We start from the raw sequence: 25218 nt of genomic DNA, 5'->3' as shown, positions 1-25218 counted from the left end.
GAGAAGATACCCAAAAATTATTTCAGCTATCCCTTTTCTCCTGCCTCCATATAAAGTATCATTAGTCCACAGAATATTTAGTGGATTAAAATAGCATTTGTGGTAACTGCTTATATTTAACACTTCTCCACAATAACTACAACTATTGCTACACTCAGAAATATATATTTTACTTCCACATGCTTGGTTAGATCATGCAGACTCCGAAAGCTAACAAAAAAATCTGTCATGCAGAGCAATATGCAAACCCATTTATTTTCTATTTAAATCCTTCTTGACGGAGTGGACTTTTCTTGAATTTGAAAACAGCAAGCCTGTTAACTAAACTCCAAAGGTGGAAAAGTCTGCTTGTCGACACCAGGCTTATCTCACTGTACTATCACTTGTGCAATAATTATATCAAGTGCTGTAGACACAATTTAATAATTCAATGCTTGCCAGCTGCTGCTGAAGACTTCCCACCTATACTAACCACGGGGAAGGGCTGTGGACTCTCCAGTGGACTGCATGACAAATTTGTCCCCATCTTTTATGTCAGCAGTGCTCTAGCACACTTATTTCTGTTGAGGGATGTTGGCATAATAATAAGAACAGCACAATTAGAATTCATCAGCCCAGCAGAAAAGCTCACCTGTTGTGGCTACTCAACAAGAGGTTGTCCCTGATAACAAAGAGCAAAGTATGGAAGCGTAAACTTCTCTGGCAAATACAGGCATCTCTGTTGACCTTCATAGTTCTAGACATACAGTATGCCCCAAGAGAGTCAAAAGGCATTTTGATTGGTGCCAAGTCCAACAACCCTGACATAATGACACCCTCTCCTCACTTCGCAGACACAAAAGATAAGTTCTACCACGATTTTCCAGCTCTGTGTTGCTCCTTCTTCCGCTGGAAGGCAGATACTGCTCCTTCCTTTACAAAGTAGTTTCCTTTCCTAGTTTTTGTGCTCCACCCATGCTCCTTAGGCCACCTCCACACTGGACATTATGAGCTGGATGCACCCTTGGAGAAGTGACCTTGGGAGACTTACAGGTTTCATTTTTGTTTATTGACTTTTATATAGACTGTGGGTGGATGTCTGGGGAATCACTTAACCTGCCTTTGTCTCAGATCCCTATCTACAAAATCCTTTCTTCTACCTTGTCTATTTTGATTTAAGCAAAACAGACCCCAACTCCTAAAGGTCACATGTGTTTCAGGAGAAATATGAACTTGTTTAGCACCTTGATCTTGTTAGGGTAAGCATAAACCAAATAATTAATCCTAAGAAATGAAAAACTGAAGCTTCCTTTCAAGCACTGCTCTCCAGAATATTTTTACTTTGAGTGAAGGATAGTGCAAGAATAAGTTGCATAGTTAGAAATGTACCTTGTTTACTCACTAACAAGCAGAGCTAAAAAGTAAATTCTGTCATGGAATTCGAACGATTTGGAGATTTAACGTTGAATGTCCTTTTGATATTGTAGAGAAATTACGCAGTGCATATACTAGTTTCTAAGCTCTGTGCTGTTGTTCCCATTTCTGAGCACTGGAGATGGTCTGGAGTCACAGAAGAGAGGTGCTCCAGCCTAATTTAATAATGCATCTCTCTGAAACAGACCAAGCCCTTCCCTAGACCAAGTTTTCTTCTACTGTGGAAAAAATTGACTAGCACGAATTTAAGATAAAAATTGTGGCCAAAAAGAGAGGGTTGTAATAATCTATCTTGAGTAGAATCACTTGTTATTTTCAAGCACCAATGGGCACCTCAAGGCTTCAGTGCTCAGTGCTTTAGAAACACTGTCAGTATGCAAAATTAATACTTTTAACAATATCTGGTATTTCTTTACTTAAAGCTTGAACTCCTGTAGTCACATTAACAACTTTAGTACTCTGAGGTTGTACAAGAGAGAACAAAACCCAAGTATCAAATTCCTAGCTACAGAAAACATCTATTTTAAATAAAAGAAAATCACATATTTTCATGTTTCTAGTTTCCTGGTTTCCAGGGTACATGCATACATGAGATCTGATTCACAAATACATAACTTGGCAACAAAGTTCTGCAAACGCATCAGTCCTAGCACTTCTCTCATGAAATCCTTTTGTTTTCCAATTTTGTGTACACACCCTGGGTATAACACATATTAGACCTCTTGTAAATTAATAAAATCTGAAGTATTACATAATCATGCAACCTCATTTTGTTGATACATTTTTGAAATTCTCCTCACAGGAATCTGACAGATAATAAACTAACAATGAGGAGAATGGAGACTAGCAAATAGTTACTGGGGAAGTCAAGGGCAGAGAATTACATTATCTGTACATGTTCCTTCGAACAAAAGCTACTGCCACACTTCAGACTTACAGCTCTGACTAACATCTACTGACAGACTTAGCTCATGCCTACCTACCTGCTTCTCAGAGAAAGTAACTATGTAAGGAGTCCCACCTTGCTGTCTGCATTTAAAAACAGAGAAGTGCTTAGCCTTGCTTGTTTTTTTTTTCCTTCTGCTACACATTGCCGTGATGTCTGCCTATATGCTGAAGCAGACTGTCAGTGGAAATCTCAGTGCTGTTTCCACTTCCTTCCCTTTTAATAGCTAGTTCAAGAAAGAGGTAGTAAATTGGCATCTGGAGTATTGGGGCCCAGGAAACTACTCAGCTGCAATTGAAATCTGGTGTGTGTCAGGTGTGACGAGTTCTGAGGAAAAAAATCAGGAATTTCCACAAATGAACTGCAAATGCCAGAATCACAGCACGGTGATGAAAGAGGCTCTTCAATGAACAGAGTGCTCCATGGTCACTTATAAAGGATTATTCAATTATCTAATAACTAAACCTTTAGATAATGAAATATTTTTTAAAAGGAGGAGGGAAAAAAAAAAAAAACCCAGCAACAAGGACTTTGCTTGAGCAGATGTAAAACTGACACATCTGCCTCCCTCGATACTAGCAAATTGGCTCTTTCAATATGCTTCATTTGTTCTCCTGCCAATTGCTGATCTCTTGTCAATTTACTCTCAAACTTGGAAGAAAATTAAATGGTTTGATGACATATTGGTTTCTGTATTTTATCTTTGAAATGCAAAATATATATTTCAATGATCTTAGAAATGCTTCACATCTTTGAAATCTTTGCAATTGTAAGATGTTGGGCTTGATCCCCATCTGGAACATAGGGGCATAACTCCATCTAACTAAATTAAGCTAGGCAGTTTATCACAGCTGGTGATCTTGTCCATAGGTTTTCCACACATTAACACAGAAAATGTCATATACTTATTTAGAAATATGCAGCATGGAAAGAGGTGACTCCCTGTATGCTTTAGGCATGCTTGAAATTACCTATACTAGATGATTGCCTAAAAGTGCTTCCTAATAGCCTTAAATACTCAAAATGAAACAACAGAACTGTCATCACAGCAAATCACACAAAGAAAGAAAAATGATAGCAGCATTAACTGCACCAGCCACCTGCTCTACAAAGGTTATTAAAATGATAGAAACAGTATGTTGGCTATGCCATACATGCCGGCTAAAACCCCCAGCAGGTCCAATATCCCATGCTACAAGTTGTAATTTATATGCCTATAATTTATCCAACATCTATCAAAATGCCAGCTGGAAAAGTCTGGCTACTGACTGGTGTATTGTAATTCTTTGCTCTGTGGCTACCTACTTCTTTAGTCACAACTTGACAGGAGGATTTCGGCACCAAAAGCGGGACTTCGACAAATGCCTGGATTGTGCTCTTTGGTATGCTCGGAACCGCCTTGACCCTGTCAGCAAGAAGTGGCCCAGTCTCTTTTTTCTTTAGCAATGCCTCAATTTCCCTAGGAACACTTTGCCAAGGGGTTGGGTCCTATAAACATATATTCCTAATACACCTATGGGGACTTGTGCTATGCTCAACACAGCTGCAACCATTTTTATTCAAACACAAGGAGAGAAAAAGGAGAAAGAGAAGGAGACAGAGGCAATGTCCTCCTCATCAGCAGTATTTTAGCATCCAGGAGTTTAAAGACAGTCCTAAACAAACTTGCTCTCCTCTGGTCCTGAAAAGTACCCTTATCACCCAGCTCAGTCCCTGAGCAGAAACACACCCCATCTCTCCTACTGAAGCTGCTCCCGTTGGCAAAAGCCGTTCAGTCAGCCCGAGTCCATGAGCACATCTCTCCAGCTGGGCAGGTAGCCTCTTCATGCGGGAGTCTTGATTTCAGGTTCCTGCCCTAGGGATGCCTAATGTATTTTTTCCAAGAATTGTTTAAAGTAAAATAATCTGTCATATAAAGGAATGGAAAGAGGCTCATTTTCAGAGCCACTGCCACTATAGATGGCCAATATAGATGAAAGTGTTTCCATTTAGGCATTCTTGACTGAAAACAATGGCTTCCCTCTCTTTATGCTAAGTTTACCCATCTGTGAAAGCAGACACATTACAGTTTACCTAACTCAGAGAAATGGGATAATACAACTTCGGCAAAAGAAAGGCTCCATCTCATTGCTTTACTAGACATAAAAAGGTAATAAGAATATATGATTTTAAATCAACATTGAGATAGTGTAGACTCTGGGACATTTCTGATATTGCTTTGGCTGGATAATGTAATTCATTTTATAACAGGTCTCTTGCCATGCTTGATATTCCACAGAGCCAGCCTGTGTTACAAGATGTACATAGCTAATCTGCTGAGAAAAGAAATCATAAACAACACTTTAGCCTGCATTATTTTATTCATGAGAGCATTATTCTAATCGGTGCAATCTTAAAGTATGGGTTGGATCCTGGGATCATGTCGCCATTATAACATACTCAAGTTTGTCAGCTTCAAACATTCTTTAATTCCAGAGGAGGAAGGTGGTGCAAAATCTTTAAAGCTGTCATATCTATTTAATGATTTTTTTTTCTTTTGTTTTTGCATAGTTGTATAAGGAAAGATCTCATTACATTATTACCCATATTTTCCTAAGTGAGTATTTTGAGCAGGGTATGTACTGCACTAGCAGTTTCCAGGGTGGAAGCGACAGTATGTGCCTCTGATTGTCCCCAGCACAGGACACCTGGCTTTCAAGAGCTGCCAAAGCAGGCACTCAGCACTGCAAGAAACAGGAATCTCGAGTGAGTTTAGGCTGTTTGTTTTTTGTTTTGTTTTGTTTTTCCAGGACTTGAACAGGATTTTTTGTAATATGTACACAGTGTCCACACATTCCTTACAAGTCAGCCATCACATAGTTTCAGTAGCATTGTTTTCACAAGGTAATCCTTAGCGATATACAAAATGAAACCTGTTATCTCTTTGATGAATGTGTTTTAAAGTCCAAGGATAAGCGTGGGTAAGTGACACAAAGAAGACAGTGAAGATTTGCAGAGTGGTGACAAGAGCTGGCAGAAAGCAAAACTAGTTTCTTTAGCAGTGGCTTCTCAGGGATTATCTCGCAATATAATTTAGCTATACAAAACCACACTTATGCAGTAGATATAAATTGGTATTAAAACTTCATTGGACACTATCCGTAGAAATTATTTTAGAAGGGCAGATCTCAAGGTCATGCTGACATTGACCAGAAGTTCTTGCTACATCAGATGCTGAGAGCTGTCTCCCATGACAGTCCTGGTTACTAAACCACTGTTAAATGTCTGTCTTGTCACAGATTTATTCTGTATGTGCTTGAAACTGAACCATGTCACATATTTGGCAGGAAATGTAATCCCTCCACAAAGAGGATTTGATCCTCGGTGTGATCCTGCCATTCTTACACAAGAATAGCTCTTGGTAAAGCCAGTATAAGGTCTGTCCGTGTAGTTCCATTTTGAATCATAGAATCATCTAGGTTGGAAGAAACCCTCAAGATCAGTGAGTCCAGCCATAACCTAACTCTGGCACTAAACCACATCCCTAAGAACCTCATCTATACATCTTTCAAACACTTCCAGGGATCAAGACTCAACCACTTCCTTGGGCAGCCTGTCCCAATGCCCAGCAACCATTTCCATAAATAAATTTTTCCTAATATCCAATCTGAACCTTCCCTGGTGCAACTCAAGGCCATTTTCTCTCCTCCTATCACTTGCTACATGGGAGAAGAGACCAACACCCTCCATGCTACAACCTCCTGTCAGGTAGTTGTAGACAGCTATAAGGTCTTCCCTCAGGCTCCTTTTCTCCAGCCTAGACAGCTCCAGCTCCCTCAGCCGCTCCTGGGCCTGATTGCTTGGTTGCCTTGTATGTGCCACATGGTGGATGATCTGCTCCATGACCTCTGAGTAGCTGACAAAGCCCAAACATGCGGTTACAAGAGCAAAAGCTCCTGTCACAAATAATCCACAGGGCCCAAATGGCATGAAGAAAGATGGGTTACGAACTGCACAGTGCACAAACAAGATGTCCACATCTGAATTCACACAGAGAAACTGGATTACTTTTTAAAATTGTTTTCCAAAGACCCAAGTGACATGTGATGCATGCAGGAGCACAAGAAATTGCTGGAAAAGAGAGCAAGGCATGGTTCTTGGTTTGAACAGCACCAGACAAAATCACCGAATGAATGACAGCTTAGGGATCCATTCCTAGAACTGACAGTTCCAGAATCCCCCGTCTAATAGCCTCCCAGTTTTGAGACTCTCTTTGACTTCCCCTGCTCCTTTCTTCAGTTCAGACCATCATGGCAGCCCTCCTCCCCTCCTAACAGCCATGACACGCCATCCTTTCTCTCTGACTGTATCACTTGGATTATAGCTAGTCGCATCTCTCTGCCATTCCTGGTGTTCTTGTGCTACTCCTCACATGTGACACCACATTGCTGAAAGGCGTGAATCTGGGATACACTGCCCCCTTTGCCTGAAAATGCCATGTGTGAATCAGCAATTGCTCGAAGTCCTCCAAGGAAAAGGGGAAGACAGGGAGATTGAACCTGCAGTTATCTTCTGGTATGATTGCTCTCAATCTCTTCTAAGATAATGGAATAAATATTATGAGCGTAAAAATCATCTGGAACAACAGGGGTACTACGACCAATACATAGTTTGTATTTTCAAAGAACAGATCATGCCAGACAAGTGTAATTGCTTCTCCACAATTTCCTGGGTTAGTGTATGGAAGGAACAGAGTGGCTGCAATACATGTGGCTGTAGTATAGCATTTGATACAGTGGCTCACAAAATCTTATTAGAAAAATAATTTATAATGTCTTGGATAAGAGTGCTGTCATGTGGATTGAAAACTGGCTGAAGGAATGTAAACAAAGGATAATGAGTCATGACAAACAGCACTGCACTGAGCTGTGAAGAGGTATCCAGTTGGGTTGCTACAGGAGCTGGTGTTAAGCCCAGTTTTATTTTACATATTTATTAATGCTCTGGAAAAAGAGATGAACAGCCTGAGAATAAATTCACAGATGAGAGTAAATTACTAGATGTTGTTAACACTAATCAGGACAGAGATATTATATAGAAGGAAAGCAGAGAGGATCGGAACGGGAAGAGTCAGTGACCAGATTTACCTATACAAATATGTGAGGTTTTTATGTCCCAACTGATAATAATGGGAGCCCACTGACAGACCAGCCAAAAGCCATTTACATCTGGTCTGTCAAAGGCTGGAACAGAGAAATAACAAGAGAATCAGCTAGGAGATAATTATGAATTATAACATTTCCTCAAAAAATCCCAGAAAAGGCTTCACTCTCATTTTTTAGTTTCTATAAATTTCAGCATTTGCGATTTTCAAAAATTTTGGCTGGTTGCGTGTTATAGAAAAGCATACAGCAATGTAATACAGAGTCGTCTGTCATCACATCGTTGTATTATGCCACTTTTCTGAGGAGAAATCAGTGGCAAAAATCTCACCATTTTCTTTGTATACTGTATTTACTTATACCATTAACATGAAGAGAACAGAAGTAGTAAAAACTGACACAGAGGTAATAAGATCTTTCAGGAGTTTCACTCTCCACAATCAACTCAACCCAGGCTGAATCTGCTCAGAGGTGTTAAAGCACAAATAAATTCTCTAGCTATTTGCAGCAGCTGCCTAAGAGATCCCACATTATAGAAGGAAAAATATATTTTTTTTCAGGCACTATATTCTACATGCTACGGAAAAACCTGTGAAAGTAGTCCATTGTCTTAATCTATTTTAGTGAAACTATGTGCAGAGTGCTTAATTACAGTATAGTTTTCTTTATTTTTTTAATCCATTTATATGGTTTATTTGTATGATGAATTTCATACGGATCTAAATTTTGTGAATTATATAGACCATAGGTCTAATGAGACTCTTCAGTTCAAATAAAATTTTGCCTCTTAAGATAACATTATGCTACTCAAAATGAAGCCAAGCAAAATAGGTAGGAACATCTCACATAAAAATGCTTCTGAATACTAGCAGCAAACAAAACATTCCATAAGACCTGCAACTGTTGAGCCCTAGCTTCCTACTATTTTATGTCTTGAGTTTGCTTGAGTGTGGTGGCTAGGGAGATGCAAACTCAAGTTCAAATAGTTTTCATGGCTCAATCCAAAGTAAGATTACCCTTCCATGTGGATTCTTCAGGATATGTGAGTTTACACATCAGGTTATTTTTATTTCTTTTTTTTTTTTTAAATTTAGTAGAAGACAACTTAGTTCCAAAGGTACTGAGGATGATGACACTTCAATGTCACTCCCACAGAAAACCTGAACACACCAGCTTGAATAAAACCATCTATTAAAGATTTCATTGTTCTCTGTTTTCCTTCCTGGCTGGTAAAGATTGATATGGAAAACTGGAGAAAAATCAAACTGAGAGGGCTTTCAGGTAGCTTCAAGGTATGAGGATGACTTCAGCGAAGAACTGAAAAACATGTCTGGCTCCAAGCATAGATCCTGAATGCTTGAGGATCTGATTTCAGACAGTTTGCATGGTACAGAGCAGAGGCTCTCAATGACTATCATGAGAAATCAAATGAATCACCCTTTTGAAATATCACTGCCAGTGGTCACTATTTTTTCATATAGATATCCCCAAAGAGACTACTAAGGAAGCAAGGTTAAAAATTTCCAGGAGGAGTTTAGCTGTAGTAATATCCAAGTAAATACAAGCGACAACGCTATTACTTGCATGACATAAAACAGTAGTGTGTGGATGTTTTATTTTTTAAGGGAATGTTACATCTTACAAAATTCCTAGGACTGGTACGGGAAAAATCCTTGGGCCTGAATCTCATTTGATGAAAATTGGTGTAGTTATTTAAATTTAGGGAATGCCTTTCAAAAATGATAAAAAGTAATCTCAATGGGTTCTATTGTATCATAATTTTCTCTTTTGTCTCAAGAACTGAGTCTATTTCCCTGGAATATTTGCGGATACTTTTCCTTCCACCAAAATTTGTACCGAACTTAAATCAAAATTTGCCTAGAAAACTTACGTTGAGCTTGTTTCTGGCAGTAATCTTGCAGCATCTTTATATCTGCACAGCATTATCATTATCTCACAAATTCACAATACTTTAATGCTGAACCATACTATTTTCCATAGAGGCAATATCCTCAGTGCTGGTCTGAATGCTCTGAATGTTAAGTGTCTGGCTCTGGCTGGATTCTCTACATTTTCTGTCTGTGAACACGTAGCACATGGCTCTTGATTACTACTTTTAAATTGATCTGTGCCTGCTATGAAAATATATTGCTTCATAAAAGTCTCTCAGAGTATCAGCTTCCAAATTAATGATTTTTCTCTCAAGCTCTGACTTTGAGAGCTTACAGTACAGATTCGTGCAGTCCAGCTACTTGAATCAAATTGAAATCCATCCATCTGCAATTCAGATCCAAATTCTTTCAGTGCTGTTGGCTCATCTCTAGGTAAAGAGCAGCTGTTGTCCTGTTAAAGTGACTGTAAATAATTATAACTTCAAGCTTCAAGAGTGAAATTCACTCTGCTTCACTGGGGACCACTTAATCCCCAGGATATGCCGGGGTTTAGGCTTCAGCTGGTGGGAGCTGCATAACTCCGCTGTCAGCAATGGAGCCGTGTTGCCTTGCACCGGGTGAAGACGTGGCCGTGGCAGCTGGTGCACAGAAGGGCAGTGCTGTATTCCAGCTCCTAAGCCAACAGGGCAGCCAGCACTTGCTGGGTACAGAGGGATGTGGGGTCATTACACTGAGCCAGAAACCCTGACTCGTTACGCTAATTGCACAGGGCAACGTACTCCAGGTGAGGAGGTGAAAAAGGCCAGGCTTTCCTTCTCATGCTGTGACCACCTCTCATTTTTCATCCCCAATGAGCCTGTTACTGTGCTTTTTGGGGGCTTATGTGCAGTCTGTAACACAAACAGCCCCACACCAGAGAAAGACTTGTTTACAGCAGAAATTCAATAAACTGTCTAAAGGAAGAATTTTCCAATGAAAAGAGATGGGCCCTAACCAAGAAGGAAGGTACTTGTTTTTAAAGAAACTATATCAGAACAGCAGATGAATCATGATGTGATAGTACTATTTGAAAGGATGTTTTGAATGGAGCTGTCAGCAAGTATTTTAATAGCAAGTCTTCAATTTCTGCTTTATAGGGTTTTTAACCGCCAGGAAGAAAACATAAGTAACAAGGAGGGATTTAGGAATTGTTTAGCACTTGGCTGTTCAAAGAAAGAAAAAGAGCCCTCCACATGCATTGCAGCTAATGAAAATTGCCATTATGGTTTTTTTTTTCCTCCATTTGCGGATGTTAAACACTGTAATAATGTGAAGTCCTTATGATTTTCTAAATCTTCTCAATAAGGAGGATATTATCTACTTATTTAACTACCAAATCTCCAACTGCAAGGAGCTGCTACCACCAGCAGCTCCTGCTCATTCACATAGTTTCCCTCCCTAATTAAAGGGTCTTTGCAGTTAAAAATAAAGTAATAAATCAATCAAAAGCCCAAACTGCCGACAGATGATAGGGGGAAAAAAAAGCAGCACTTCAGGGACAGATTTTCAATTGCTCAGCACCCACAGCTGGGATTATTCTTTTGAAACAGCTCAGTCCTCCTTTAGGCACCTAGGATAGAGCCATACAGTTCAAAATTGCTCAACAAATATTTGGAAAATCCACCCCTAACTGTGGCTTTGTGTCCTACAGTCGTTGTGGCTTGCAAGAGTCAATCGCAAGTCACCTCCCTGTTGGAGGGAAGTCATCAGCATCACCCCTTCTGCAGGAAACTATAATAAAATACATTACTGTACTCATCCGTGCTCTTGCTATTCCTTACTGCAACAAGAACAGAGGCAGCAAGGATATCAAGAGACTATTTTTACCACACTGCCACTGAAAGCAGAAATAGCCCTGCACTTGGATTTCTGTTGCAGCACTCAAAACCAGATGTCCATGTTGAAGCACAGACCCCTTATTAGTTTGAATATCAAGCTCAAGCTTGAATGCTGCTGTCTGCATGGCATTCCTTGAGAGTCATGTCCCATTGTCAAGTTTAAAGTTTTGTGAGTGTTCATCAGTATAAGGCCAAACCTTGAATAATAATTCAAGAGCACTTCACAGCTAATAAAAACTGCAATAGCTTCCTCTGAGAACAGAGAATACAGCCCAAAGGCCTCTTAGCACATCCCTTCCCTCCAACAAGAAGCATTTGGTGGTATTAGCATACTACCTGTTTATTCAAGGAGATGTACAAAAAGTTCAGTTAACAGTCCTTTCCTTTGCAGCCAACAGCTGTGTAAATATTATCCCAGTCTCTCCTTTGACATCTATCTAAGCCTCAGTGCAAAATGATGCAAATGGAGCTCAACACTCCTATGGCCCACCCTGTGTTCTACACACCTAAGACTGAACACCCAGCTTCTCCTGTGAGAGCTGTGATGACAGATGATGCACCCCTGAAGTGACCTCATTTTCTAGAAATAGCCTTAGTAAGAATTTCCCAGATTTTAACCATAGAGCTGAGTAAGATGAAAGCTTTGTGGAATCAGCATACCAAGATTTGCATGACAACCCTACAAAAGCAGCCAAATGACAGCTCTGTATGGTTTACAACTGCTGCCCCGCATAGTTTCTATTTTGATTGGGCCAGATGAAAAGTTGTGTTAAGTTTTAGAAACTTCTCCTCATCTCTGCTTTCAAGTCAATATATTTTTGAAGGCTATTTGCCTTTCTCATTTTCTCTGTGGTAGGTGAGGGGATGAAATTCTTTCTGTATGCACCAGATATCACTTACACAACGGGACAGAAATATTGATATTTTTATATTGCACAGTGGGTCACATTTATGAATTGATGCATGCTTCATCATAGCTCTAAATAATGAAATGTTTTGGATAGGCACAAAGGGCCCAAAGCTGTTTGCCTGAGTACCTCCAACTTCCACTGATCTCCCTTCTGAATATCTTACTGTCTGATTTTGAAAAGGTAGAGGTCTGTCAGGATCAATGCTACCCACCAAAATGATTTATTCAAGACAAAAAGTAAGGCAAAGCCTTTACCATAACATGATTTTCCCCCTACTCATTTTCCATCACCACAAAGAACAAATCCAAGTCTCAGAGCTCCTATTTAGGCCTGCAGAGCTTAGCTGAACTTCTTTCTCAGTTGATGACATCCTGAAGAGTTTCTCTGCCATTTTTTTAGGGCCTCTGATGTTTACGAGATCAGTGATGAAGACCTTCATGCGGTGCAGAGATCACTGCTGCAATAACTTGCTGTCCTCCATGACATTTCTGACACAAGCTGTGAACCAGGGCTATGCTGGCCTCAGCCCATTTGAACTTCGGGGATACCAAAAACCATTATAACTCTAAGAGAGCAGTGAGGATCACCAGGCTCTCTCCCAACCTGGGACCGAACATGAGAAGACAGAGCAATGGTCCTGGAGACAGACCTGCATCTCCTCTGCATGGATAGTGCAGGAGAGAAGCAGTGGTCTCCTGGTGTGGGATGAATTCACTTTTTCTCTTAGTCTTCCTTGGTTAAATTTCTGGGAATAAAAACTGCAATATTTCAGCCTAATTTCACATTCTTTAAAATTGAGATTCAGATGCTTTTCCCCAAATAAATATTAAATATATAAACATGCAAGTCACCATCTACGCTTATGTTCTCCCTCACTGTAACTTCTGTAGATTGTTGCCTATGTGCATAGCTTTCATTACAAATAAAACATAAAAGCCAAAGCATATCCTGAAGAGCTATTTTTCTTTATTGCCACACCATTACATGAAGCCTACTAACATAAACAAAGATTGGACTTGGCTGTTTTTGAACAAATAACCATTTATTGTCAAGACTTTTCAGGAGCTTTCATTTCCCTTTTTGAAAAACATGATCTTGTGCCAACCTAACAAATGTGTAACATTAAGTAATAAGCAAAATAATGGGACACCCTGCCACACTAGTTTATAGACAACTTTAGACTGCCACAGTTGTACAAATCTAAGCAAAGACAGAAACCCAGTTAAATTAAGCAGGCAAATCAAAAACCCACCAGTGGAGACCTTGGGGGCATAGCTGCTCTTCCTAAATGCTACAACTGGTCTTTCAAGCAGAAGGATCCACAGGAATAAAGGTCCAAGGGCAATAGCATGTGGGGGAGCACAGCCGGAGAGCCTTTTCCCTGTGCCATCTCCCGGCACAGCGGCAGAGAGCACAGGACTGAGCTGTCTCAGCCCAAAATGAGCAGCCACAAGTGTGGGGGCAGGTCAGAGGAGAAGCCCCCGCGCCTCTGCTCTGTCCACTGCATGGCCGCAGGTGAAGCTCCGGCCACTGGTGCTCGTTGAATGTTAATTCCACCAGAAGCTTCCATTTTGAAGTTATCGCGAATCTCTTAAACTTAGCCCGAAGTAATCACACAACAACCTATCCATTAGACAATGAACAGATATTATTCAACTTCCTTGTACCACGGCGAAACAGCCGCTTCCTTCCTGCCAGTGATTGTGCTGGTGATTAACTGCGCAGTTCAAGGTGAAAGAAGAATGCAGTTCCAGGCGTATATGGCTTCCTTTAACCTCAGCAAAATACAGTGCCAGATATTTCAATTAGTGTGTACCAAGGTCAAAAAATCAATTTCTTATCGCCGAAAAACACACATACTGTAAATTTCATTTTCAAGCCATAATCTCTAAATTAAATCTGTGTACCTAAAAAATATACAGTGCAAAATTGCAGTCCTTCAGCCCCCTCCTCCTCCTGCAGCCGAGCAGCATTTTCACAAACATCACCTGGCTTTGTGCTCTATATTTAGAGCACAATGTTTGGTTAGATTCTAATCGTCTTGGAGAATGTCATTATCTCTTTCTTTGGCAAATAGAGGCCCAAAGTGTCAATTACCTTCTTAAACTCTTTCATATACACGGGCCTGAGCGGGGTTTGATATTCTGTCTGCCAACAGCTCAGTCGGCAATTTTTCACAGTCATACACACAAAAATTGTTCACCAGCATATCATCCTAGACAAATTACACATTTCAAATGAAGTTACAGACAACTTCACCACTCCTGGCTAGTTTATTCTGGAAGAGGAAAACAAACGAACAAACCAACCCAAACAAAAAGAAACCTAAAAGAACACTTTTTTTTTTTTTTCCCCTGCTATCGAATTCTATGAGTTATTGAACAGAGACAAAAGTAAAATCAGTATAACAGACTGCAAATCTATGTAGCTGCACAGAAATTACACCATTGTCTCTTACGTGTGTAATTCCTTATGACACCTTCCTCGTTACATGGGTAACACTAACATCATAGCCCCAAAGGCAGCTGCAGAATCCCACAGCTGTAGCAGGCTCTACAGTGTGCAAACCGAGGTACAGAAGATGTCTCAAGGAAGTAGAATTCATGGAAACAATGTCTTTCCAATAAATCCTGGTCTTTACTTAACAACAGTTAATTTCAGCTATATGATGTCAGAATGCATAACACTGACAATTTTGAGCTTGCTTTAAATTTTTTCACAGAAAAGGTTGCTTTTTATTCACGTACCTACTTGTGCATAGGTCCCTATGTCCACATTTGTGTACATTTAGTGTACATGTATGAGTATACATGTTCTGGAAATATCTTCCATCCTTTTACTTCTAAACAGCAAGTGAGAAGAATGTATTGTTACTGTTGGACCTTTTGGGACCACTTCAGATGCTAAAGATCCAGGAAGTGAATCATATCTCCGGCAGACACAAAGTAAGCAGACTCTGAGATAATAAGTTTAAAGCTCCTTAAATGAATTTTCCCACATCCTCTAAACATATAACATATTGATTGATTCTTAGGACCATAAAGCAGGATGAAAAGAGTATTTTCTGAAGAAAGGAAATTAGCATTATTTGGCAAGGGTTAAAACACATTTTGAATTAAACAAATAAGAAACCATCCATGTGCAGCTGATCAGTTTGAAAGTTTGGGTACATTTTTGAGAGAGAGAACTAACTCTTTTCTACCACATAATCTACACATATTTTTGAAACTTCTTAGATGGAAACAGGACTAATTTAAAAGAGAGCCTGGATATGATTAAGGATGTAACAAGAACAAGTTTTGTTTCTTCCTGACCTGTTCAAAAAATGCATTACTGTATTTCAGTCACGCTCAAAGCACTGTTTCAAGAAAATGTAAACAAAAACACGGAAAAAAAAAGAGCTGCTTTTTTTTTTGGCTCAAATTTTGAATGTTATGAGTCTACCATGGGTTTGGTCCAAGGCTTATTAAGATCAGGGTCAATCTTACACCTTATTATAGTGGGCTGTATCTCTGGCCCAGGCAAACTGCGTTTTCTGGCAGTAGGAACCCTCTGAAAATTTCTGTCTCATTCAAGTGAGAAACTGGAAGGGATTTTTTCGTATGAGTGAGAAAACTGGATTTGGCACTTTGCATAAAATGCTTCGAGTCAAAAATTCATGGACTCAGCCATTTATAGGAGTAAGACAATTGGAATAAGACAGCCTCCGCTGTGTCTTATTCAGCAGGATCATATTGTTACTTCAAAAATATTGCACTGCTTTCCATCTGACTAATGTTCTCATGCATCACCAGACACTGTTGTAACACACTCTCCCCTTGCAAATTTCCATTTACTCTTAAAAGCTTCAACTAAAATATACTTTCAATAGGAGCTAGTTACAATAAGCAATTTCGGTTATAAAAAGTAAAGTCAACTCTGCAAAACCACTGTTTTGACTACTAGTGTTAGCCAAGGGTATGGCTATTTTCAGGAACATAAGCATAGCTTCATCCTTTGTGACTGGAAGGCAACCATGCAACAGCTGGTTAGTCCCCAGCAGTCTACACACATCACAGCCATCACACCCCTCCCAAATTCACAGAAAAGTGTAACATCTTGCACATTAAAAGGTAAAAGCTATACATAAAGCTGTGGGTCTCCAAATGGCTAGGAACCTGCGGCATTAATCTCTACATTAACACCCAGTGTTTCCCAGGCAAGGGGACTGTCATGCACCATAATATAAAATCCTCCCAGATAATTTGTCCAGGCTTTTCAGTTCCATTATCTGCGTAGAGTTTTATTCTGGAATGTGGGATCAAGATACCTTAGATCAGTAACATTGCACTGCTCTGCAATGTCTGCGCTTCAAGAAAAAGTGAAAAAATACTCAGTTACATTATGACTGATAAAGACACGAAAGGGAAGAAAACATTTTGTCCCCTGGAGAAGAACTCTGAAGGCAAGGGCTTAATTAAATATAATACCTCCATATGTAATAAACAGGTTGGTGCCTCCTAACACGTCTTGGGATCACCATAAACCAGACATGAAGCCTGAAGTAGGAACCCTGAATTCAGAGACTTCTGCCCTTTCACACAGCCCACACTCTGGTTTTACCATGTTCCACCCTGACATTGTGTAAAAGGTCCAGCAGAATTTGGAAGCAAAGGAGCAGAGAAAGGGAGACACAGGGAGAAGGGCGAAAGGAGAAAGGGTGAGAGAAGAGCCCAGAAGCTATGAGGAGTGTGTCAAAAGGGCTGGGAATTGGTGGTCTGCTTTGACCTCCTGCTTAGCACATCCCAAATTTTCCAAGCTGTCACTCACTGTGTTGAGCCCTGTTATTAGTGTTTGGCTAAGGCATATCTTTCTCCTGCTGTGCTATGCTAGAGCAGCTGCAATTTGCCTTTTTTATAGCTTGTGGTAACTGATAGCAGTGAAATGAATTTAGGAAGTGTGTGGATTGGATCTTCCGTATCAGTGATTTCAGACTATTTGGTAAACACAGAAGTGACATGCAGTGATGTATGCCTGTTGGTAACACACAAAAAAGCTCCTCTGGTGAACTGGCATTTGGATTAGATAGTTTTCTATTGAAGGACACTTCTGGATAGAGTTAAATATTATACACGATGGGTTTACAGGGTCATGTTAATTTTAAAGGTAAAAATTCCCTCAAAACTATACACTGATTGGGTGCTTCAGAGTGGCAATGGTGACACCAGTGAACCAAAACAAATTCAGTGACTGCACTAAAAGTTGATGGTGGACACAGCGATGTTACCTTAGAGCTAGGAGCTGATGTCTCACAGGAAAGCTCCTTTTTACAGCTGGCAAAAGCCAGGGAGTTAGCCGCATGACCTTCACTAAAACAAGAAAATATGTTTGTGTTCAGATATTGAGCAGGCTTTCAATTTTATTCAGCTGAGTTTACACAAATTGCCCTGTGTTCTAACAGAGATTCTACATTTTGATATAAAATACTACTTTGCACTGATGTATTTTTTGCCTCTAGCAAACGATAAATCCTCCTACACTACACTTCAGAAAGAGAGTCAGTGCCTGATAGTCTATGTCCCTGCTCACTATTTCTGGAAGAACTGTAACTATTTTACAAGTAAGACTGATTAATTTTGTGGTATAATTTTCAAGCGACATTTACAAGGGAATGTTGTGTAGGGATATCTGGGAGGGATATTGTGTTCAGGCTTTTCCTGCTTGCCTGCCTACCCTCCTGGAACAAACAGCACTGCTTGATTTTCCTTCCGTATTTTACAAAGTTAAAGTAAACACTGCGATCACACTGTTTACTTTAATTTCCTACAGTGTGCCAGCAAAACAGCAAATTGGCAGTCACCAGTCGAGAAGTAGCCAGTATTAAAACAGCAGAGCTGCTTAGGAAAGCATCAGTGATGCCAACTCATTCTTCCTTCTGTTTTAAAAATAAAATATTGGCTTCTATGAAGTTTTACTTCCACCCCAATCTTCTCTAAAGAATCTGAAATTTTGTTTGTTTCCTTTAATTTGCTTTTGGAAGAAAGCCAGGTTTATAAGCAACAGCTAATTTATATGGCCAACACTTTTTATATGAAGAAATGGATTTAAAATAGTGGCCAATATATGCTATTTATCTGTAAAAAATCCATGGCATTTTTGCACAAGAGGAAGTTGCCTATAAATCAGTCTTATCTGGATACATTTTTATTTTTGTGCCAAGAGCTCTAGTTGTCCTGTTTCAATTAGGTATATGATAATGTGAAGCTAAAACCTCATGCATTACATTCAGAATACACATCTGTTCAAGAACAGAGTCCTAAAAGGCAAATAGTTACATTTTCAGAGGCCATTCTCTTTTATCTTATACTACATAAAGCAAGGAATATAAATACAAAATAAGTAAGAAGCACGGGATAGTATTTTGTACCTCAGAGGTATAAAGCTTGACAAGGTGACTCATTTACAGTTTTCTGGAAGATACTGTACAGAAGGAATTTATTGCTATGTAAGTTATAATTCCAATATATAAAAGAGGCCAGATCCTCGAATCAGTTATTCTCCTGACTATGTGCATTCCTGCACATATTCTTACTGAAGACAATGAGATTATGAAGAGGATTAGCTTTTTGTTAGACTGGCCAAAGTATGCCTTTGGAAAGTCCAAAACATGACCTAGTTTAAAGTGGTCGAAATCTTGTGGGAAAGATTGTAAGAGGATAATTATTTTAAAAGCCATGACTTTGACACCAGGAAATTAAATTCATATCTATATGTCTTTATCTATACACAGCAAATCCAATAATCTTGAGCTTTCTGCATTCACTTAGCCAGCTGGCAAAGGGAGCAAAGTAAAAACTAACAAACCCCATTCCTAAGGTATCCTGACATCAGTGATTCACGATTCATCAATAATGGTGCTGGGAAATAAATGTAACAGGGCATTATTGCCTTTTGCAGCACAGTAAACTCAAGGGAAAATGTCTAAGTGTATCACATTGAAAAGACAGAGCTAGCAAAATAACTTTTACAAGTATTTAAGAGGTGTTACAAGCAAGTGAAAGTAGAAAAACAAATGTAAACCTTTTAAACACAGTGAGAATGTACTTATAAATAAAAAGGGACAATTTCCAGCTACACAAGCTTAAGAGGACTAACCTGAAATCTATCTTTCTCTGTTGTTCAGCATTTTCACAAGGAGAAAGAAAGGCTTGTTCCAGAACAAACTCTCAAAACAACCACTGTTCTGCTTTAATTGTCTATCAGGATAAGCACAATGAAGAAGCTGGTTCTACACTATGCAAAATTAATAATGTTGTTGACAGTAATTATGACTTTCACAATCTATCTAAATAACTAAAAGGGCAAATATGTAAACACAATGTAGTGTCTATACTCTTTAGAAAATGATTGTATTAGCACATAATTGATGATCTCCTTTGAAGGTGACTGGACTACCCATTGTAAAAGTCGAATATTATTAACTAAAGGAAAATAAGTAGCTATCTCCAGAACAGCAGATACACCTGCCGCTTTCACCACACAGAACAGCAACACCTAATACATCATTGAACAACTGAGGCTTTGCCTTATGTTTTGGTAGCTTTAAACTGTTTATGATGGGGTTCAGCCTATATTTCTAATCCTTTTTAGAGCATACCCAATTAAAATTCAGGTTACTTGTTTATGCTATTAGAGGACTACTGCACAATATTAATAATGCACCGTGTAACATGCTGCCCTACAGAAACATCGTCTCTCTTTGAGGGGCAATAGCCACATTGTGCTGATACAAGCTTTCCTGCTTAGCTGGAGGGTAAGTGACTTTGGTGGTTGTTGAGGTATTTTACCAGAGAAAGTATTGGTCTCCTGACATGAGGCTTGCTTCAAACGATTGCCACTTAACTGCAAAGCACCACAAATACATGTAGTAGCTGGTTTGCCTGGACTGATGTTGGAAATTTTAGTTTTAAGATTGTGTTTCCAAACACTTAGTATAATTATTAATAAACAATTAATTCATTCACAAGATTTGTGAATGTATGTTTCACTGTATTGAATTTTCTTTAAACGATTGATAAATGTTTTTATTAATTTTGAATGTAGATTTCCCCCAAAAAATACAAGAAGGGAGGAAGGGAGGAAGGGAGGAAGGGAGGAAGGGAGGAAGGGAGGAAGGAAAGAAGGAAGGAAGGAAGGAAGGGAGGAAGGGAGGAAGGAAGGGAGGAAGGGAGGAAGGAGATACTGTATGAGAAAAAAGAACATGGAAGGTAAGATAAATCCATCCTCACACAAATGGATTTAATAACATCAGCAATGTCAGTGAACAACAACAGGTATCTTCACTGTAAATTTAATTGATCATTCATAATCACAACTTTCTAGAAAAAAGCAGCCAATGTAGAGGACACCGGATCATGGCAGATAAGCAAATGCTGGTTTGATTTGTTCCGGGTAGTATTGCTAAACATTGACTTGTTTTTTTTCTTTCTCTGCATTATTCACAAGTGTGGGCCCTTGACTCTGCGAACATAATGTGCACTTAACTTTTCAAATCAACCATCTTACTCATGGTGGTAAAACTGAATTAGTGCAAATACAATACTAGTGTGGTGAAGGCCATTTCTTCTTATTTTCATTTGACCAGCTCGATAGAGAAATAATGATGGACCTATATTTAGGGCAAGGTTAGCATTAAATTTAAGAAATATGTTTAGTGACTACATGACACATGATACAAAGAAGAGGCTGAGGAGAACAGTGTTTGTTCAGGCCTAAGAAGAGAAGGCAAAGAGGAAATCACATTGCTGTCTACAGCTACCTAACGGGGATTCACGGGCGTTTACAGAGGAGATGAAGCTAAACTATTAACAGAAATGTACAATGGTAAGTGCACATGAGAGGCAAAAGTTGCAAGCTGCAACAAGAGAAACCACAATTAGATATCAGAAAAAAGTTTTCGATATTATAGTAGTCAGGCTCTGGAATAGGGGCCCAGAGAAGTGTGCAATTTTCATCCCTGGACATACTCGAAGCTCAGCTGGAAAAGGCCATGAACAACCTTCTCGAAGCTGGACCTGCTATGAGTGGGGAGCTGGACCAAATGACCTCCAGAAGCCTCTTCCAAACTAAATCTACAATTTTTGTGATTCTTTCTTGTTTGTTGTTTTAGCCAGCTATATTTCTCTCCAAGCATTCCCAGCTTACAAAAGGGTAGGCAAGAAAACAGCAAACTTCTCTTCACATTCTAAATTTTCCTAAAACAATCACACTTCCAAGTACACCATGGCAAATGTGCTATAAAAATCCAAACTAAAGTTGGGCCACTTACCTGTGCTCACAGCAAATCAAAGTGCCTCTGCTACTGCTAAATTTCCCAAGATGCATGTAACACATAAACCTGACCAAATGGATAGTTAATATTCATAACTACTTCTCAGGACACTGAAAACTGACAAGATTCATATGAATTTCAGCCTGCCTGCAGCTGGGCATAGCTATATCCAACAGTGGAAATAAGTACTTGAGCTATTCTTAGTGGAGGACGACTCAAAAACGGAGGCATGGAACACATATTTTTCCTTGGATGGAGGATAAAGGCATGTAGAGGCAGACCTCTCCATAGGATTTCTGGCATATTTCCCTTGCAAACAGCTCTAATGGGAAAATTAACATTGGCTTTGCAAGCAGACATGTCTCTGTGGCACACCACACATCTCCTCAGTCTTCTGGACTAGCCCAGGAGCTGTATTATTTGCCCATGATCAGCTGCTGGGAAGAGTGACCTATTGTTATTTGTGTGTGGATGAGATGCAAGGGGTGTAAAGTAGCAGTCATGCCAGCTCCAAGCTTCAGAAGTCCTGAGTCACAAGGGAAATTGTTGAAGCTGAATCAGAGAAGACACATCAGCATCTCTCATGGAAAAGGAAAGGAACAAAACTGAAGCTGGAAAACAGGTCATACCCAGCTGGGATGCATGGTGTGCTGTACTAAAATACTGGGTTGAGGACAACTTGTAGAATTTCTCAGAAACTTCTAATGTTTTTGGCTTTGCAAACATGTTAGTACAAGATGTGACATGAAGTTTAATCCTTGAGCCTCTTGCTAAGTTTTTCAAGCAAGCACATAACAGACATGCATATAGGTGAAATCTGTTTACCGTAACAGAACGTTATGCCATTTCCTGTATATCCTTGGGAGCAATAGCAGCCTGTTGTCCCACCCTGAACTTCACAGCGGGCGTCTTTGTGGCATGTCATGTTGCAGTTTGCAGAAGTGCAGCCATAGTCCAGCAGACTGGAAATCAGAACTGGAGCAGAGGAAAATGAGACTTATTTGTTTATCTAAACACCTAATTCCAAGCTCTAAAAACAGATCTGGGCAAAAGGTGCCCATAAAATTGGTGTATTTCAGTAAACTTAACATCATACTCAGCTGTATCGCAGGATGGGCCACCGACTACAGGGACTTTGGTAAAACCACACAGGGGCTAGAAACAGCGGACACTGTGGATTAACAACTTGTGTATGTGCTCAACTGGTATAAAACTGGTAAACGGTGTAGAAGTTATTACACAGTGATCCAGGGAAAACATTTGAAAGGCTTTCAAAGCCCTCTAGTACTTTCCAGAAAAGCACAGCCATTTATCTGCACTTTGAATTATGTATTTAGTGTTATCCAAACCACCCCGCACCCTTCCATACCGTGTAGCTAACAGATATGCAATGGACTGAGAAACTAAATTGACATGTCACAGTATTTAGTGCATTATGGCACTAGAGTTTAAAAACTTGTCCAAATTATTTAATCTCTTAAAATACCATTTCCATGTTATGAAAGCACCGTCTTTTTTTCTCCATCCACTGAATGATTCCTAAACAGTATAACTACTTTCCCATTGTATGACTGCTTATGGTTTTCAGCACAAAGGAAAAAAGAATCTCCCCATTTGAGAAAACTAATAGCTCACTGAATAAATTACACCTACTCTGTAACAGGTTAGAAATGAGGCAGTTAACTCAGAAGGGAAAGTAAGTTTTTTTACTTTGCAATTTATAAATTGTTACCAGAACATAACTAAAGTCGCAGAACACAAAGCCCTTTTTGGATGCTGTCTTGCCCTGTAGTTCTGCTTCACCCCGCTCAACTGTTATTCTGGATCTTTGCTAGCCTAGTGTTACAGACATAGGTTTATTGCTTCAGGAAATCCCACTGAGGCATTGTTTTCTCGGACACATTAAAATTTCATGAAAAATTAAAAAGACTAAAAGTTACACAGAATTTTTTAACAATTATATATAATCTAAATCAATTTAGGGATCACCCAATTTCATATTTTCTTTCTGTTTTTGAGGAGACCACCTTCCAGAGATTAAAACAGGAACCTATGGGGTTCTGTTGTCATTTTACTGTTTACGGTGTGTAAAAATCTAAAAATCTCCCAAGCAGATGGAGTGCGAAAAAACAACAACCAACCAACAGCCCCCCCCCCAAAAAAAACAACCCAACAACAACGAAACAAACAAAAAAACCCCACAAACAAAAGAAACCAATACAAAATCAGAAACAAACAAACAAAAACCAAACCCACAGAAACACTCAGTGTTTCTGTTTTTTTACAGAACAAAAGCCACTGTGAGATAAAGACTGGCATTTGTGTCATTTGATTTTGGGGTGATCCTAACCATGCAATTACCAAATGCAGCAGCAGCACTAATCAAAGCTATGGGAGCTTTCAATCCCACATGCTCAGCAGCTTTCCACCATCCAAACACACTAATTCCCCTCCAACCCCAGCATCGTTGCCCCATAGGTCTCCCTGTCAGAACCCCACTCCCTTCCCACCTGCCGCTTGCTCCCCAGGGAAGGAGATTTCACCCACCTAGGAGCGGGAGCAGTTTCATTGGTGATGCTGTTGCTGCGCGGTGCCCGGTGCAGAGTCCCTGTTTCACAGAAAACACCTCCCTGCCTTACAACGTGTGACTATGTGCAAAATACGCACACATGCCTATCAGGAAAGCGACGTCCGGGTGCAGGCGCTGCCCTGACGCTGCTCTTTGTCCTGAGCTTCACGTTTCCAAAAGCTGCCAAGACTCACAGGCAGGACAGGGAGGGTCAGCATGCACTGAGGACCTGGTCTTCTGGTAAGCAGGGAATAAATGAGAAAGTACAAGAGAAGCAGGAGCCTGGGTCTTGCACGGGATATTGGAGAAGATTCAGGGGTGAGGGAGTTAGAGGGGAACGGGTTAAAAGATCTTCTTGGGAGAGCACCTAGCGCAGGGAAGGATGAAGGTGGAAGGGGTGAGCCACAGCCTGCTGGCAGGAGTAAAGGAGCAGCAGAAGAATGGTGGAGCAGATCAGAGAGGATGAGGAAGAGGTGGAGGAGATTAGTAACTAGCTCAGGGTTTACAAGCTTGGAGGTAACTGTCTACAAGCTTCCTTCCACCTTTTCCTGGTGAGCTGCATGTATGTGAGCCCCAAGACCCATGTTTTTGGAGACACGCTTGGCTGGCTGCAATCGTTCTTCCTACTGCTTTCTTCAGTTTGGGGACAGATCCTTACTGCAGCCTAGCAATGTGGCTTTAAGGGTAGTGGCCTGTGAGGAGGTACAGGAAATCCACTGAACTCTGCTTTGTAAGGAAAACAAAGATGTGTACGTAGGGAGGAAAGAGGCAGGAAGGCAATTGTATGGCTGGGAATCTCAGGAGCCAAAGAAACTGAAGTTTCTATGGGTTTATGGGACCGAAACAGGGTGTTGTATAATAGGACATACACAATATAGTGAAATTGGTAAACTGTTTGTGTGTCTTTGTGTTAAATGTGAGAACAGTTCTCATTATAACATCCTAATTGACGAGACTTCAGCACATACTTATATTATGCATGGACACGGAAATATTTTCTCTAATCTTGTTACGGATAATGTGCATACCATCACTTCCCAGCTTCCTGGAGATGATGACTCACATATTGAAGCACTATAAAACTGAAGCATTGATGTATGTCTGTCTTTATAGTTGGAATCAGAGGGACACGCACAAAGAAGTACACTGCTGGAAGAAT

The 25218-nt window shown here is 39.9% G+C and overlaps 1 protein-coding gene across 3 annotated transcripts in view; it reads right to left on the bottom strand.

Annotated features, from left to right (window-relative positions):
• ADGRL4 (adhesion G protein-coupled receptor L4) overlaps positions 1-24748 on the bottom strand; it is a 74876-nt gene extending 50128 nt beyond the window's left edge. For 2 of the 3 annotated variants that reach the window (XM_065842145.2, XM_065842146.2), the window contains exons 1-2: positions 24038-24748; positions 22316-22465 (exon numbers count right to left, since the gene is read on the bottom strand). In XM_065842145.2, coding sequence (XP_065698217.1) covers positions 22316-22465; positions 24038-24059 — 172 coding nt within the window. In that variant the 5' untranslated portion in view covers positions 24060-24748. Of the gene's footprint in view, positions 1-22315; positions 22466-24037 lie in introns of those variants that run through there. The other variant, XM_071810515.1, reaches the window with a different exon arrangement.
• Positions 24749-25218: the final 470 nt, after the last annotated feature.

The sequence above is a fragment of the Patagioenas fasciata genome, chromosome 6 (assembly GCF_037038585.1).
Source record: "Patagioenas fasciata isolate bPatFas1 chromosome 6, bPatFas1.hap1, whole genome shotgun sequence".
Lineage (NCBI taxonomy): Eukaryota > Metazoa > Chordata > Aves > Columbiformes > Columbidae > Patagioenas > Patagioenas fasciata.
Note: the sequence above shows the minus strand (reverse complement) of the source record. Positions and strands in the feature narration are given on the sequence as shown.